The sequence below is a fragment of the Chrysemys picta genome, chromosome 10 (assembly GCF_011386835.1).
Source record: "Chrysemys picta bellii isolate R12L10 chromosome 10, ASM1138683v2, whole genome shotgun sequence".
NCBI classification, from domain to species: domain Eukaryota; kingdom Metazoa; phylum Chordata; order Testudines; family Emydidae; genus Chrysemys; species Chrysemys picta.
Window position 1 is genome coordinate 4,069,040 of NC_088800.1, and position 15,780 is coordinate 4,084,819.

The window sequence follows — 15,780 nt, forward strand, 5'->3', positions numbered from 1 at the left end:
CTTGTCCAAGGTCACATAGAAAGTCTGTGGTAGAGCAGAAAATTGAACATACGTCTCCCAAGTCTTGGGCTACTGCTCTAACCACTGAACCATTCTTTCTATCTACCTAAGGCTTTTATACTGCTCTCTGTCCTTCCACATGAAGTCAATAGCAATAGCAAAGCCCTTAGTCATGGAATTTGTGGCTCGTCTCTCTTTTTGGAGTACAGTCACTATTTAGGTTTGGGGCAGGGGAGTTGTTTGTTCTGTGGGGTTTTAGGGAGTTGGTTGATTGGTTGTCGCATGATTTGGGATTTTTTTATTCCTTCATCTTCATTGCTGTTTCTCTTTCCCCTTTGAAGGACCGGTTTGTTTTCAACGGAGCTCTGAAAGATTTGCAGAGCTACCAGAATTCTAGATTTGGCTCTTGCATCGCCTCTGTCCGTGATCTGAATCAAGACTCCTACAACGATGTTGTCATTGGTGCTCCTTTGGAAGATGACCACCAAGGAGCAATATATATCTTCCATGGCTTCAAAGAAAACCTCCTGAAGATGTATAAGCAGGTATGGTTTCCCTTGTCCCATGGTTTCCCCACCAGCGAATTCCAAGAATTGTAATTTTCTCCCACTTTAGGGCCCCTTAGCGTGGTATATTTAGTGTAAATGAGAATCAGGCCCTGAAAAGGGGAAAAATACAGTTTGGAATAGTTTGTGGAAATATGACATCATTTCTGAGGTAATAGTGCCTCAGATGTTCACAAGCCAGGAGTGATCTCAATTCATCTCTGACTACCCATTTTTTCCATATCCATTTATTTCACCCTTGAGTCTCCCATGGAGACTTTACCAACAGGAGAGGGCTAACATTTTTCGTGTTCCTGAAAGTGAGACGTGGCAAGAGATAGTAGTGTCATATCCTCCCTTGGTCAACCTATCCTGGGCAAGATCTACTCCTGATGCCATATCATGGGCAAGGATGGTGTCCCTAGCCTCTCTTTACCAGAAGCAGGGAATGGGCGACAGGGGATGGATCATTTGATAATTCCCTGTTCTGTTCATTCCCTCTGGGGAACCTGGCATTGGTCACTGTTGGAAGACAGGATACTGCTCTAGATGGACCTTTGGTCTGACCCAGTGTGGCCATTCTTATGTTCTTATTGTGTTACCAGAAATCAGTGAGAGGATTAAAATGGAATTCTCCCCACTACATTTAATGTGTGTCTACACTGCAAGCTTCATTTGGTGGTGTGTAGTGCACATACGTGCGTAGCGCCCCTCGCACTGGTATAGCAGTGTAGATGGTGAGGCAAGGTGAGCGTATACCTGAGCACATACCCTGCACTGCCCTCTGCTCACTCAAGCCGTGCCTTCCCGGCTACACTGCTATTTTTACCAGTGCAGTGTCCCGCTGCCTCGCTGCTACTGGAGTCTTTCCCCACCGAAGGAAAAGACTCCGGCAGTGGGGAAAGGCTCTGGCATAAGAGTTTCCCCACTACTTCCCCCCTGCCAGAGCTTTTCCTCGCCACAGGGAAAGGCTCTGACATTGGAGAGCTGCTGACGGCTTTCTGCACTGCTTCCCCCCTGCCAGAGTCTATCACTAACATCACAGTGTGGACGCAGCTTGCTTTTCACTGCGATGTGTGGCTACACATACTGCACATGATGCCGACATTGGTGTGTAGTGCAGGCACAGCCAGTGAATTATTCAGCAAGGTAAAGTACATCAGAGGTCAATGGCAAGATTACTTTTCAGAAGCTGCCATAATCAAGAACATGAACTATCGCATCTCCGAACATCTGCTATGTCTATTAGCACTTGTAATGCGTTTGCCTAGCTATCCAGTATTTTCTGTGTTTGGAAGTGAACTTGTTCTTTCCATGCGTCACTAATTAATCAGAGAATCTTCTTTTGCCCAGATTGTTCTTCTCAATGTTGCTTCGCAGGCTCCAGTATAAAATCTGTCTCCAATGACAAAATCCGGAGGTGACATCCTGGCCCCATTGAAGTCAAAGGGAGTTTTGGCATTGACTTCAGTGGGCCAGGATTTCACACTCGCTGTTTAATGGTCCCATAATGTGACTGTAAAACTGGTGCCAAGATATTTCCTTCACATTTCCATGCTGAAACGCACGAGATACGAAAGATGTATCGAAAAGGAATGGGGGTTTTAGAGCTTCATACAGTGGGGCTGGTTTTGTAAATGAAACAGAATCATAGAAATGTCAGGGGAAGGGACCTCAAGAGATCATCTGGTCCATCCCCCTGCACTGAGACAGGATTCAAGTAGACCTAGACCATCTCTGACAGGTGTTTAACTTGTTCGTTAAAAACCTCCAACCTGTTCTTCAAATCCTCAGCAGAACCATCGTCAAGAGCTAGGAAAATGGCACAGCCGCCCACTTAAACTATTTTTAGTGGGAAGTTCTGAGAGTGATACCGCTCAAAAGCAAATGTACTGTTTTCCCAACAAATTATGTAAATTTCTTTTCCTTCAGTCATTTGAAAGTGACTCACGTAGCTCTGAACGCTCTAAAGCCGGTGGTTAGTTCAGTGATCTGGGCTGAACATAACACGTAAGCATGATTACTCCACAAGATCAAACTTTAATTTCTAGATCCACTGACTTGTCAGAAAGCAAGCAGGGAGCATGTTTTGTAGAGCCATGAGCCCTGTGTGTTAGAGACTAAGGCCTGACTGACATAGGCACAGGCTTGTGCACCGGCAAGTGAATTTATGTGCATTCGCACCCACGTATGCCCATCTTCATGCACATATACTCACACTCATGCACCCACACACATGTTCGTGCATGTTCCCACATACAAATGCATACATGTGCTCACACTTATGTTTTCACACACACGTTCATGCTCACAAACATACTTTCACCTTTACACACTGCCATTCATGCTAGATTCCCAACAAATGAGTCTGAATGGAGGTCTGAAGGTGGTGCACCAAACCCACAAGGGAGTTCATCGCCTGAAACAAGAGATCCTTGTTAAAGGATAAAACCCAAGCTAGAATAGGGTACTGGAATGCAAGAACCACTGGGAAACTGAATCAAGAAGTCAGAGAAATGACTCATTCAATATTAGTATTGTTGGAGTGAGCGAAATGAGGACTGGATGCAGAAGACTCCATTCAGATGGTATTACACTACTCAATTCAGGAAACTTAACACATTCCACCAGAGATATCTGTGAAGAATACTTGGTGTCCGCTGGTGGGACAAAGTAACCAATGGTGACGTGTTACAAAGGACTGGCCAACAGAGTGCAGAGACAATGATTCGAGAAAGAAGACTGAAGTGGTCTGGATATGTTGTATGGATGTCAAGAAACGTGGCATTAGACAGACGGAGAGGGAAACGCCGGCTTGTCTCATGAGTCACAAGGCACAAGAGCATAAAATAATAATAATAGTAATAGACTACTCATGCTAGAAATGAGAGTGGATTTCTTTTTGTGCATTTCAGAGAATAGCAGCCGTAGACCTTCTTCCAGGCCTGATGTATTTTGGATGCAGTATCCATGGACAACTAGATCTAAATGAAGATGGCCTCATAGACCTAGCAATTGGCTCCCTTGGAAGTGCTGTGCTCTTATGGTAGGTTATGTCTCCGGGTTTTGTAACTGCCCTCTCACCAAAGTTCATTGAAATATGTTGTCATTTAAGGGAACAACTGATTCTCCAAAAATATGACCGATTTTATACCCTTAAAAAGCCCTGCAGTATTCTACAATAATGATCCAATATACTTAGGCTTGGAGAATTAGATTTTGTGTGTGTGTGATTTTGACAGATATCTGTATTTATTTATTTTTTGTATTTTTATCAATTCAAATGTATTATAGTTGTGCAAAATTATGGGTTGTCAGCATTTTTTTTACTAAAAAAGAAGAACAGGAGGACTTGTGGCACCTTAGAGACTAACAAATTTATTAGAGCATAAGCTTTCGTGGACTACAGCCCACTTCTTCGGATGCATATAGAATGGAACATATATTGAGGAGATATATATACACACATACAGAGAGCATAAACAGGTGGGAGTTGTCTTACCACCTCTGAGAGGCCAATTAATTAAGAGAAAAAAAACTTTTGAAGTGATAATCAAGCTAGCCGAGTACAGACAGACAGTTAGATAACAAGTGTGAGAATACTTACAAGGGGAGATAGATTCAATGTTTGTAATGGCTCAACCATTCCCAGTAAATTTTCACAGTGGCGGGAAATTATAGAGGAGGGTCAGACAATAATTATTCAATGACAGTAATCATTAGGATTCAAAAAGTTAAAGCTTTATAATCATTAAACCACAAATTGTCAATATCACATATCAAAATATACAAAGGAAACATACTTCAATCAAATTTTAGTAAGTTCTCAAGCTGCATTTTGCTCACTTTGCTTATCTGTAAATTTCAGTTATTATTGATGGAAAGATTTTGTTGGTTTGTGTGTGTGTACAGTGAAATCAACACTTACCAGTAAAGATCTAATTCTTCCAAGCCTACATATCCTGAGAAGCAGCAGGGTTCTGGATCGTTTCTGTAGAATGGTATTGGAAATGTAGCTGTGCATGAAAAGGTGTCAAAACATCACTGAATTTCATAATTAATTCCCCAGGAGTTTCAACCAAAAACCAAACTTCATGTTGTTTCCAAAGCTCTCTTGGTTTTATTTAATTCATAAATTAATACATCAAAGCATTAATTAATGTTTGGAAAGCACCTTGAAGGCAGGAGGACAGACTCTCAGCTGACGTAAATTAGCATAGCTCAGTGGAGCTACACCAAATTTATACAACCTGGAGATCTGTCCTGAAAAGCGCTACCCACTTGCAGAGGACCAAATTCTCCTCTCAGTTCTGAGCATGCAACTCCATAGAAGCCAATGGGATTACAGAGGAGAACTTGGCTGTACGTTCGTTAGTGTTATCCTTCACCTACTAGTCTGCAGTTATTTCCTCTCCCGAATCCCAGTTGAAGACTGATCATTGTACAATAGCGGCCTACGGTCTGAGCCACGTATGTCGTCACCTGAGGCCATGCTTAGCCAGGTGTCCTGCGAGTACACCTGACCCATGTGACACAGCCCTGCGTAGCGCTCTCATTCCTTGCTGTGCTCCTGGTCACTTCTCCTCCTATCCCGGTTCTAGTTCATCACTTGATCCTCTTCAAGGGCCCCACGAAACCTTAATCTGCCTCTGGATGGGATGCTTCACATCTTACTCCAGGGAGAGCCCTGCAAAACCTATGTATAGACACCCGTTTAGGTGTCCAAAGACGAGCCACAGCCCTGCGGTATAATTCGTGTACTTGTTCCCACCCTAGGTCCCGCAGTGTTGTCCAGGTCAATGCCAGCATTCGGTTTGAACCATCCAAAATCAACATCTTTAACAAAGACTGCAAGCGAAATGGGAAGGATGCCACCTGCATGTCTGCATTCGTCTGCTTCACTCCAGTCTTCCTCTCGACTCATTTTCAGACGGCAAGTGTGGGTAAGCGAAGGCTCCCGCTCTGATTTCGCCATTGCTCTTGTGAGAATCGACCTTTTCATTTGTCTTTACCTGCATTGGTAAGAGCACTGCCAAGCTGTCCCTGTCTATTAGCAGGAGTGGAGGCGGAAGGGGAAAATGAGCTAAGAGCTTGTTAGGTGCAGGGTAGCACTAAACACATGTGCTTAGCCTCATCTGACATGACCCATTCTCGACCCAGGCCCCACCCCTTTTCAACCTGCACACTGGCAAGTAATGGAGGAGATGTGCCAGGCCCTTTAGATCTACCGCTACTCAGTGCAGGGGGCTGCACCTAGTACGTCCCCCTATTAGCGTCTGTGTGTAACCTCTGCTCACCCCTCCACTGGAGTGCAAAGTCTTGCAGTTCCTTCTCTGCCCTGTGCAGGGACTTGCAAAGTCCAAGCTCTGCCATTAGAAAATGGTGGAAATCAGAACATTAGGTGACCAAAGAGGCTCTTGTTACCGACAGTCCACGCAAACCCGTGTAGGTCCCTGTGTGTAGCGGGGCAGATACCTTTTCTCCCAGGAGTGGGGTAAGCTGATTGGGGAGAGGCCCACACCTCATCAGGCCACTACAGGCCCTGATAAAAGGGCTAAGGGAGGAGCTGGGTCAGTCTCACTCCAGCCTTGGAGTAGGAAGGGCCTGGCTGCCTGGGAGCAGGGTACCTGACGCAGAGCAGGGCTGGGGAAAGGCAAAAGGCGCTGGGGAGCTCCAGCCTGGCAACTCCCCAGGCTGAGGCCTTGGGTAAGGCCTAAGCAGATACTGGGGCTGCAGAGGTGTAGCCCGGGGATAGGCAGAGGCAGCTGGTCCCACCCCTTTGCCTGTGATGAGTGGCCATGACAGACTGCAGTCTGCCCCAGAGAACGGGGGCTAGAGGGTGACTGGCAGTAGCCACTGAGGCAAGGTGGGTGTAGAGGGTTGGGGGTTCCTCTGGGAGGGGAGACCTAGAGCCGAGGGATACTACTGGGGCAGAACCCCGAGGTAAAAGGCACCGGGGTCCGGGAGGGACACAGGGGCCTGAGGCAGGTGAGAGACCGGCCAGCAGAGGGCACTCCAAGAGCTGGAATTGAGCTAATTCCCGAGGTAACCACCAGGAGGCGCCGTGCCGGGGAGTGCTCGATCTGCTACACTGCGTTCATAAAAATGATTCCAGTCCTCAGGGCGATTAGCACGGCCAGCTCTCACCGTCGAGCAGAAAACGCAAGCTGGAGCAACAGTGAATCGCTGTGCAAGTTTTATTAAAGAAAATAACCCTCGATTGGAAAATGTGCCGCGGTTCTAGGGATTGTGATGTAGAGGGAGCAGAGGGACCCCAGCCCCCCTGAAAGGAGATGGGCCAACCGCGCGGCAGGGCCATGCACAGCACAGTCCACCCAGCGCTCGTTCTGAGGGTAGTCAAATTCCTTCAGGACTGACCTCTGCTCTGAGCTTTGTAAAGATCCAGAAGCAAGGCCGACGAGGCTGCAGCGTTCAGTCTCTCACGCTGGCTACTGCTCTGTTCTGGGACATCCTGGCTTACAAAGGGAGCCCTCCCAACCATGGGCTGTGGGAATTGTCACAATTCTCGTACAGTCTGTGTGTGGGAGTTTGCCGCCTTGGTCTTGCATCCACACAGTACATCTGTGGGCCATATGCCTACATACTTGGCTAATATCACAAAGAGCCTTTATGAGCCAGTTGATCCTGCTTGGCTTTAAAACACTGCACGCTGCTCTGACCTGGAGTCAACACACAGGATGCCCATGACTCAGCTAGAACAAGGAGGAAGCAAAAACAGCGTGGCCTATAATAACCCCCCCAACAATGTATAGTAAAATGCTATGACAGGGGCTTGTGTTATGAGTGAAATCATGTCCCCAGTGAAAGCAATGGCAAAATTCCCACTGATTTCACCGGGGCCAGGATTTTCCCCTATAATGATCAAGGCTGAAATTCTGTGTGTAACTCACCCTGTCATTTTCGAGCTTGCAGAAGAGGGTGACACAGAAATGTGTTAGAAGGGAGAGGAGATGCAGAGGGTTATCTCTCAGGAGTACAGTGCTGCTGAGGGCCAAAGGAAACAAGAGAAGAAACTGAATTCTGAATGTCTTAGACTTTAGATCTTCCATCTATGTTTAGCTTTGCACTAGCAGGTATTAGGTCCTAGCACCGCACTCACAGGCTGTTGGGGGTTTTGTCGTGGTGTGGGGAAGGGGGGGAATGTACAGCAACATTTAAGAAGAAAAATGCTCTCTTGTTACATATGTAAGGGATGACCTGCAAAGCAGAAAGGGTACTTTCAGAACCAGTACAGTGTGGATAGATATCAGACAAATGTTTAAACAGCCTGTGCATTGTTAATCCGTGTCCTGAAATGACCCATTTATATGGTGGATTGTTGAAACACGAATGTAAATACTTCTAAAATGTCTGTTAAAAAGCCTAAAGTGGCTCCAGAATCCCAAATCCCTGACTCCCAGGTTCTCAGGTATTGCTGGTGTCCGCAAGTTCCTTTTTCTTCTGCGTTTGGCCAGAAGGTCATGACCTTTCCCCTCTGACCTCACCACAGTTATCCATTTTGTAACCTACAGATTGGATTCCTGAAGTGTGCACTACAGGGGGCTGCTCTTGAGAGCATCAGCTGGTGCAGAATCCAGCTGCTTGTCTGCTTGATATATGAGTCACGTGGAGCATATTAGATATGTAGTCTGGTTTCCAGTGCTATTCCTGGGATTAACTTTGATTTCTTCAACCCTTCGTACTCTAGCCTGGGTCTAGGCTGCTTTAGAAGCTACCTCTCTTTCATCTTCTGCTTACACCCCCTAGATTTTAATTCGGGGAGACTGTTCATGACTCACCACTCTGGAATTTACTTCCTCTGCTAGCCAGCCTAACAAAGCCTGCACCTAGGTGTCAATCTCATCTTTATCCTCTATTCTTTGGCTGGGTTGGCATGATTGATGGCGCTGCCTTTGTGCTTTCAGTGGAGTTTCCTTCCGCCCCTATCAAGGTGTTAATTGTAAAGACGTTGTGGTGATTCGGTTGTATAGGAGCTGAGCTCCAAGGCTTGTAGAGGGTGCATGCTACAGCGTAAGGCAGAAACATACATAAACAAATAATTCCGGGCACCAGCTGGCTGTCACAATGGACAAGGTTCCATAGGTGCTGACACAGTACAATGTGAGGGCTGTCTGTTTATACCTTACAACACTGGTTCTCAATCAGAGGTCCGGGGCCCCCTGGGGGGCCGCGAGCAGGATTCAGGGCATCCGTCAAGCAGGGCCAGCATTAGACTCGCTGGGGCCCAGGGTAGAAAGCCAAAGCCCCACTGATTGGGGCTGAAGCCCAGGGCCCTGAGCCCCGCCACCCAGGGCTGAAGCTGAAGCCTGGGCAATGTAGCTTCGGCATAGCCCCTGTGGCATGGGGCCCCAGGCAATGGCCCTGCTTGCTACCCCTTGACGTCAGCCCTGGCTTTTATATGCAGAAAACCAGTTGTTGTGGCACAGGTGGGCCGTGGAGTTTTTATAGCATGTTGGGGGAGCCTCGGAGAGAAATATGTTGAGAACCCCCTGCCTTACGTGACCTGCGGTTTGGCCAGCTTCTTAAAAGGACAAAGTGGCAACAACCAAAAGTTGCCTTCAGATCTCTGAATTAGCATCTTGTTTTTAAAAGGGGGCTTCGATAAGCTCTGCTGATGGCATTTTGAGTCCATGCATTGACAATTCACAGATATTAATTTTATTCTGGTAGGAGAATGTTGATTTGTGCTCTAGGAAAGGATGGAGCGGAGCGGAGACTTTGCCACATAAAAATGTAACAGTAGAAAGAAATCAGAATCAAATATTTCCCTTTTCAGGATTAAAATACAATGCAACCATTGACGAGCGAAGGTACACGCCACGGGCTCATCTGGATGAAAATAGCGACCGGCACACTCATAGGCTGGTCACATTGTCTGCAGGACAAGAACACTGCGACAAGCTAAATTTTCACGTCTTGGTAAGTATAGATGGCACCAAACTTGGAGACTCCTTCAACTCCTTTTGTAGTCAGTGGAGAGACTGAGCGGGATTTAGATCAGGCCAGGTAAAAGAATTCGGCTTGGCAAAGATCTCCATGCAAAACAGAAACACATCAGGAAGCAGGCACGTAAGCCAAGCGGAAGTGCCTCGAGTACATCACATGGCTGGAAACCGGGTTAAGCGTTATCTCCAAGTCCGGATTTATTATTGCTGGGTTTGATGTGGTTAAGGATGAAATCCGCTCTGAGTGAGCTGCTCGGTCTGCAATGTGAGCCAGCCGGGGACCTGAACTCCTCCCAATCCCCAGTTATTTTTTTCTAAACGCCTTTTATCATGTCAGTGCTGTAATCTACGGAATTCGTACCGGGCTGCATTGCTCACGTTTGAGGACCAGTCCAAATGGTTCTGAACTCAGTACAAACACACGCAGTGACTTTGATTCAGGACCAAATGTTTTCATTTTCCTTCCCAGACTTCTTCACTTGGTGCATTTCTCCTACCAGTAGACTCCTCTTGCTCTTGGGTTAGAAGCCAATTAAAGCTTCTGCGTAGCAGAGCCCAGCCAAGAAAGAAATACGATCAAATTGATCAACCTAAATGATGGGCAATTACTCATAAGTGGAGATAGATCTGAACAGAAGCCTGGATCCAAACACCCCCAGATTTGGGGAAAATTTGGATCGTGATCTGGAGCTGAAATTCACAGCTAGCCAGGCCAAATCCCCAGACGCAAACTTCTGTGAAATTTGGGAAAGTTTGCGTCTGAAGTTTGAATCTGAGTTAGTGATTTGCATTCATTTCTGCTCGTAAGTTTCTCTCTGGCACTATTTTCTAGAGCCAGATGTTCAAAAGACACACCCCACCCCCACACACACCCATATTAAACATCTGCACCTTTGTTTCTGGTTCATTAAGACTCAGTCAAGGGCAGCCATTATGTCTTTCTATACGCAGTTGTTACAGTTTGGGAATCTGGCGTGGTATAAACAATCACTCTTTGTGATGATCGACTGTTTCAAAGCAGATGTTCTGCACTCCTAAGTACCCCTTGCACTTCTACACACACCCCTCACATTTTATTTGTATAGGTCAGGAGGCACGCATGCAATCTCAGAGCAGTCAGAGGCTGTGTTTGTTGTCCTTTAGTTGTAAGATGAAAGAAGACAAATGCAAAGGGTGTTAAACTGTGATACATTTACTTTGTAAAAAATTGTTCCACCATGTTTCGGTTTATGTTTTCATTGCACCCAACTATTCCTGCGGAAAACATCTACCCGTTTTTAATGATGTATTAGAGAGGCTACACAAGCAGAAAGCCCAATAATAATGGGGGATTTCAACTGTCCTCATATTGACTGGTTATATATGTCACCTCAGGAAGGGATGCAGAGATAAAATTTCTAGACATATGAAATGACTGCTTCTTGGAGCAACTTGTCCTGGAACCCATAAGGGAAGAGGCAATTCTTGATTTAGTCCTAAATGGAACACAGGATCTGGTCTAAGAGTGAATATAACTGAATCACTTAGTAATAATGACCATAACGTAATTACATTTAACATCCTTATGGGGGGGGGAATGCCAAAGAAACCCAGCACAGCAGCATTTCACTTCAAAAAGGGGAACTACACAAAAATGAGGAAGCTAATTAAATGGAAATTAACAGGAACAGTCACAAGGGTGACATGCCTTCAAACTGCATGGAGACCATTTAAACAGACTGGCTCAAATTAAATGTGTACTCCAAATAAAAAAAAAAAACAGTAAGGAGGCTGAAAAAGTGCCACCATGGTAAAGAGCAGAGAAGAAGAGTCAGATAGAGACAAAAAGACATCTTTTTAAAAATTGGAAGTCAAATCCTAGTGAGGAAAATAGAAAGGAGCATAAACCCTGGCAAGTCCAGTGTAAAAGTGAAATAAAACAGGCCCCAAAAGAGTTTGAAGACCAACTAGCTAAGAACACAAAAACTAATAGCAAATATTTTGTTAAGTACCTCAATGTTGATAAATGCAAAGTAATGCACATTGGAAAAAATAATCCCAACTATATATACAAAATGATGGGGTCTAAATTAGCTGTTACCACTCAAGAAAGAGATCTTGAAGTCATCATGGGTAGTTCCCCAAAATCATCAACTCAGCATGCAGTGGCAATCAAAAAAGCTAACAGAATGTTAGGAACTATTAGGAAGGGGGTAAATAATAAAACAGAAAATATCATAATGCCACTCTATAGAGCCATTGCCCACACCTTGAATACTGAGTGCAGTTCTGGTCGCCCCATCGCAAAAAGATATAATAGAATTGGAAACGGTGCAGACAAGGACAACGAAAATGATTAGGGATATAGAACAACTTCCATATGAGGAGAGATTTAAAAGACCGGGACTGTTCATTTTAGAAAAGAACTGAGTAAGAGGAATATGATTGAGGCCTATAAAATCCTGAATGGTGTGGAGAAAGTGAATGGGAAAGTGTTATATACCCCTTTGCATAATACAAGAACCAGGGGTCACCCAATGAAATTAATAGGCAGCAAGTTTACAACAAACAAAAGGAAGTATATCTTCACACAACACACAGTCAACCTGTGGAACTCATTGCCAGGGGATGTTGTGAAGGTTCAAAAAATAATTAGCCATGATGGTCAGGGACACAACTGCATACTCAAGGTGTCTCTGAACCTCTGACTGCCAGAAACTGGAACTGAATGACAAGGGATGGATCACTCAAAATTACCCTCTTCTATTCATTCCCTCTGAAGCATCTGGCATTGGCCACTATCAGAGACAGCATACTGGGCTAGATGGACCATTGGTCTGACCCAGTCTGGCCGTTCTTATGTTCTTATTTTCTCTGCCTCTAGGACACAGCAGACTATGTGAAGCCTGTGACATTTTCAGTCGAATATGGTCTGGAGAACCCTGACTATGGTCCCATGATGGATGATGGCTGGCCAACTGCATTTAAAGTCTCTGTACGTAATGGTCATTGCGCTTGGAGGAAAGTACTCGGCATGGGATAGCCCACTGCAGAACCAGTCTGAGCAATGGTCTACACTAATTATCTATAGCACCTTTCACCCAAGGATCTCAAAGCTCTTTATGGAGGTGGCTACGGTATAGTCTCACCATTTTATACATGAGGAAACTGAGGCATGGAGAGGCTGCGTGAGTAGCCCCAGGTCACACAGGGTTTGTCTATACTTTGAGCTGGCTACTCTCGGTTCTAGCCCGGGGATGTCTCCTCCCGCTACAAATCACACCCCCAACTCGAAGTGTAGACATTCACACCATCAGCCAGGTCTTCTGACTCTCAACTGCTGGAGCATGTCTGCTCCGGTAAATCTCAGTGATCTCCTACCTGCACAATGCATATTGGTTATTTGTTTCTCTGTGAACCATGACACATATGAGAATCCATGTTATTGGTATCACGTAAAGCCTTACCCTCAGTCACATCAGAGCCAGTGGTTTTAAAACCTTGTCCCCTGGCTTTGACAGGAGAAGCAAAATTGTCAATGGTTAACCATAAGGGGCTGGATTCCCGTGGTCCAGCACGTTCACAGCGACTGTCACTGGGAAATTCCCCGGGTGCCGGGGGGATTAGTGCAAAGCCGGCAGGAACAATTCCATCATCTCCAGTGCCAGAAACCAGCCCCCTGGCAGAAGGGGAGGAGGGGGCACGGCCGTAAAGGGGGTGTCATAGGAACGGTCTTCGCTGTCCCTGTTCTCCAGTTTCCCAAGGGACCGTGCACCAGTGGCATATGTAAAAACCACCCCCTGGAGCCAGGCAGCTCTGCAAAGAATAGAAAATCAACTCAAAAGAGAACAATAACGTTATGCTCCCCTATTGCACAGCCAATCTGATTAGAGCAGCCCGAGGGCTCTTACGTTCTCATATTACCCTATGGAGATCTAATTCTAGCTCTTTGCCAGGTAGCAAAGACTTATGGGTCAGGGGGTTTCCCATACACATGCCTTCCATTTCACTGAGGAACCCAAGGCTGTGTTTGCAAGAAGTGGGGTGCTAACCCCAAATTCTAACCGGAGTGACTACACTCTGCCTAGCCCAGACCCTCCTGTAATTCCAGCTGGGTACAGTATTCGTCACTTCCTGTCCTAAACTATGGTGTAACATTGCTGCACTCTGCTAAACCATCGACCTGTTCTACCATGAAGGCTGCTTCTGTGGGAGACAAAGTGACCCCTTGTGTATAGTTTGTAAAGCATTTTATGGTCCCTCACAGCAAAAGATGCTGTATAAATGTTACACTAGTATTATAATTTCTAAACATTTTGGGCTAGATCCTCCCCTGGTGTAAAGTAGCATAGTCCAGTTGAAGTCAATGATGGAGCCACACTGATTTCCACCACCTGAGCATCTGAAACTCTGCCCCGTAGAGTTTTAAAAATCATCATCGCAATAGCTTAATTAATGTCAACAAAGGAGACAGAGAAAGAGAGGGAAGGTCGCTGAGAATGGAGCATATATTCCAGGTGTGATTAGGCGTAAAGCAGGAAATCTTTGAAAAGTTGGATGTATGATTTGTACTGAGGTTTTGAAATATGTGTGCTCGAGATTGGAATTAAAAAAGCAAAACCAAAGCAATATGAATGATAAACTTGGTGGTCAGCTAGCTTATCCCTTAACTCAATACTTCTGCGCCTTTACCTTTCAAATGGGCAGATGATCAAGAATCTCTCTTGTATTGTTTATTTGCCATATGAATTTTGTTGTTGTTTTAAAGCATTTAGTTTGTGGTTTTGATTGACTAAAAATGGCCATTGTGGGTGCACAGTACGTGAAAATCCCTCTCCGCATGTGCATGTGCACATCAAAACGCTGCTTGGATTTCTCTTGTCATTCCCCCTTCAGGTGCCTTTCTGGAATGGATGCAATGAGGATGAACACTGTGTCCCTGATCTGGTCCTTGATGCTAAAAATGATATTCCAACTGCCACGTGAGTAGATAATCCAAACGAAATTGTCCTGCTAACCAGGAAATCATGTCACGAAATGCAGAGGATTGCGGAAATCAGATCACAGGTTTAGCTCTTCTCATTACAGAGGATTTTGTCCTGAATTTTTTGTGTGTGTGTCTCTCTCTCTCTCTCTCTCTTTTCGTCTTTGCTTTTGCCCTGACATTAACCATCTATGGTCCATGTCCCATACACACGCTGTACATATACACCGTGTTAACAAATGATGAAATGCATCATAATTAAGAGCATGCATGCAGAAGGAGATGAATCATGCAGACCTGGTTTGTTTGGGGTTTTTTGGAGGGAGGAGGTGTTTGTTTTGGGGGTTTTGGAGGGGGCGGAGAGTTGTGTTTGCTGTTTTCATTGTTTCCAAAGGGCTTATCAAAATATAACGTGTTTTTGTTTCTCGTGGCTGGGCTGGTTTGCCCTTTGCAAGGATTTCAGAGGCATTTTCATTACGTGTTTCAATTTCTGTTCTGAGAGTGATGCTCTTGTTTGGACTCCCATCATATACTCTAACCACATTGCCAAGGGCTTGCCTGTGTCCAAATGCAGACTAGCTAGCTGCCCAAAGAGGCTGGCATCTGGCTGCCAGCATTAGCATAACGAGCTAACAAACCCAGCAAGTCTGCCTGGTTCTCAAAGTAAAATGCAGTAGGGCATAAAATGCAGGAATTTCTTCACAGAGCAGCTGGATGGTGGGTGGAAGGGTCCTGGCCTCTGCCTCAATGGCCCGCATGATTCCTGTCTGACCCTATCCTTGCCCCACTCATTTGCAGTCTGTGTTCCTATGGGCCATCTAGTCCAGAATCACATCTCTGAGAGTGGCCAGTGCCTGACTCTTCAGAGGAAGGGGGACGGACCCTGCAGTAACAGATGTGGAATAATCACATCTTAGGTCTCATCCTGGTGTCTGATAGGGAGCGATGGGTGAAGCCCTGAAGCATGAGGTTAAATATCTCTGCCAAAATGTTGGTTATTGTCACGCTGTCTGGGAGGACTTAGGAGCGTGTGGGTGCCTTATTCAGGGCAGACTGCCATAAATAAGGTAGGAAACCCAAATTGGCTCTGAATTTTATATTTCATTTTCACCAACCCAGCAACAAATATAAACGCCTGAGGCACCGTAAGCCAGATCAAGGCATCACAGACAGTCCCCTCAGGCACTCCAATCCACTAGCCCATCAGCCACACGAGGTTCTGCGATAGATGCATGCTTCCCTCCAAAAATCACATCGATTCCAGGTTACCCCCAGTGCCAAGCGTCACCCAGGTCTGGCTGCATCC

At 45.6% G+C, this 15,780-nt stretch overlaps 1 protein-coding gene across 4 annotated transcripts in view; it reads left to right on the forward strand.

Moving 5' to 3' along the window:
- The window catches only part of ITGA11 (integrin subunit alpha 11), a 149,877-nt gene that overhangs the window by 92,692 nt on the left and 41,405 nt on the right, over positions 1-15,780 (forward strand). For all 4 annotated transcript variants that reach the window (XR_010590923.1, XM_008170512.4, XM_042856551.2 and 1 more), the window contains exons 14-19: positions 342-545; positions 3,461-3,591; positions 5,322-5,488; positions 9,343-9,485; positions 12,375-12,485; positions 14,387-14,472. Coding sequence is in view for 3 of the 4 variants with exons in the window: in XM_008170512.4 (XP_008168734.2) it covers positions 342-545; positions 3,461-3,591; positions 5,322-5,488; positions 9,343-9,485; positions 12,375-12,485; positions 14,387-14,472 (842 nt within the window). In the remaining variant the exon portion in view is untranslated. The remainder of the gene's footprint in view (positions 1-341; positions 546-3,460; positions 3,592-5,321; positions 5,489-9,342; positions 9,486-12,374; positions 12,486-14,386; positions 14,473-15,780) is intronic.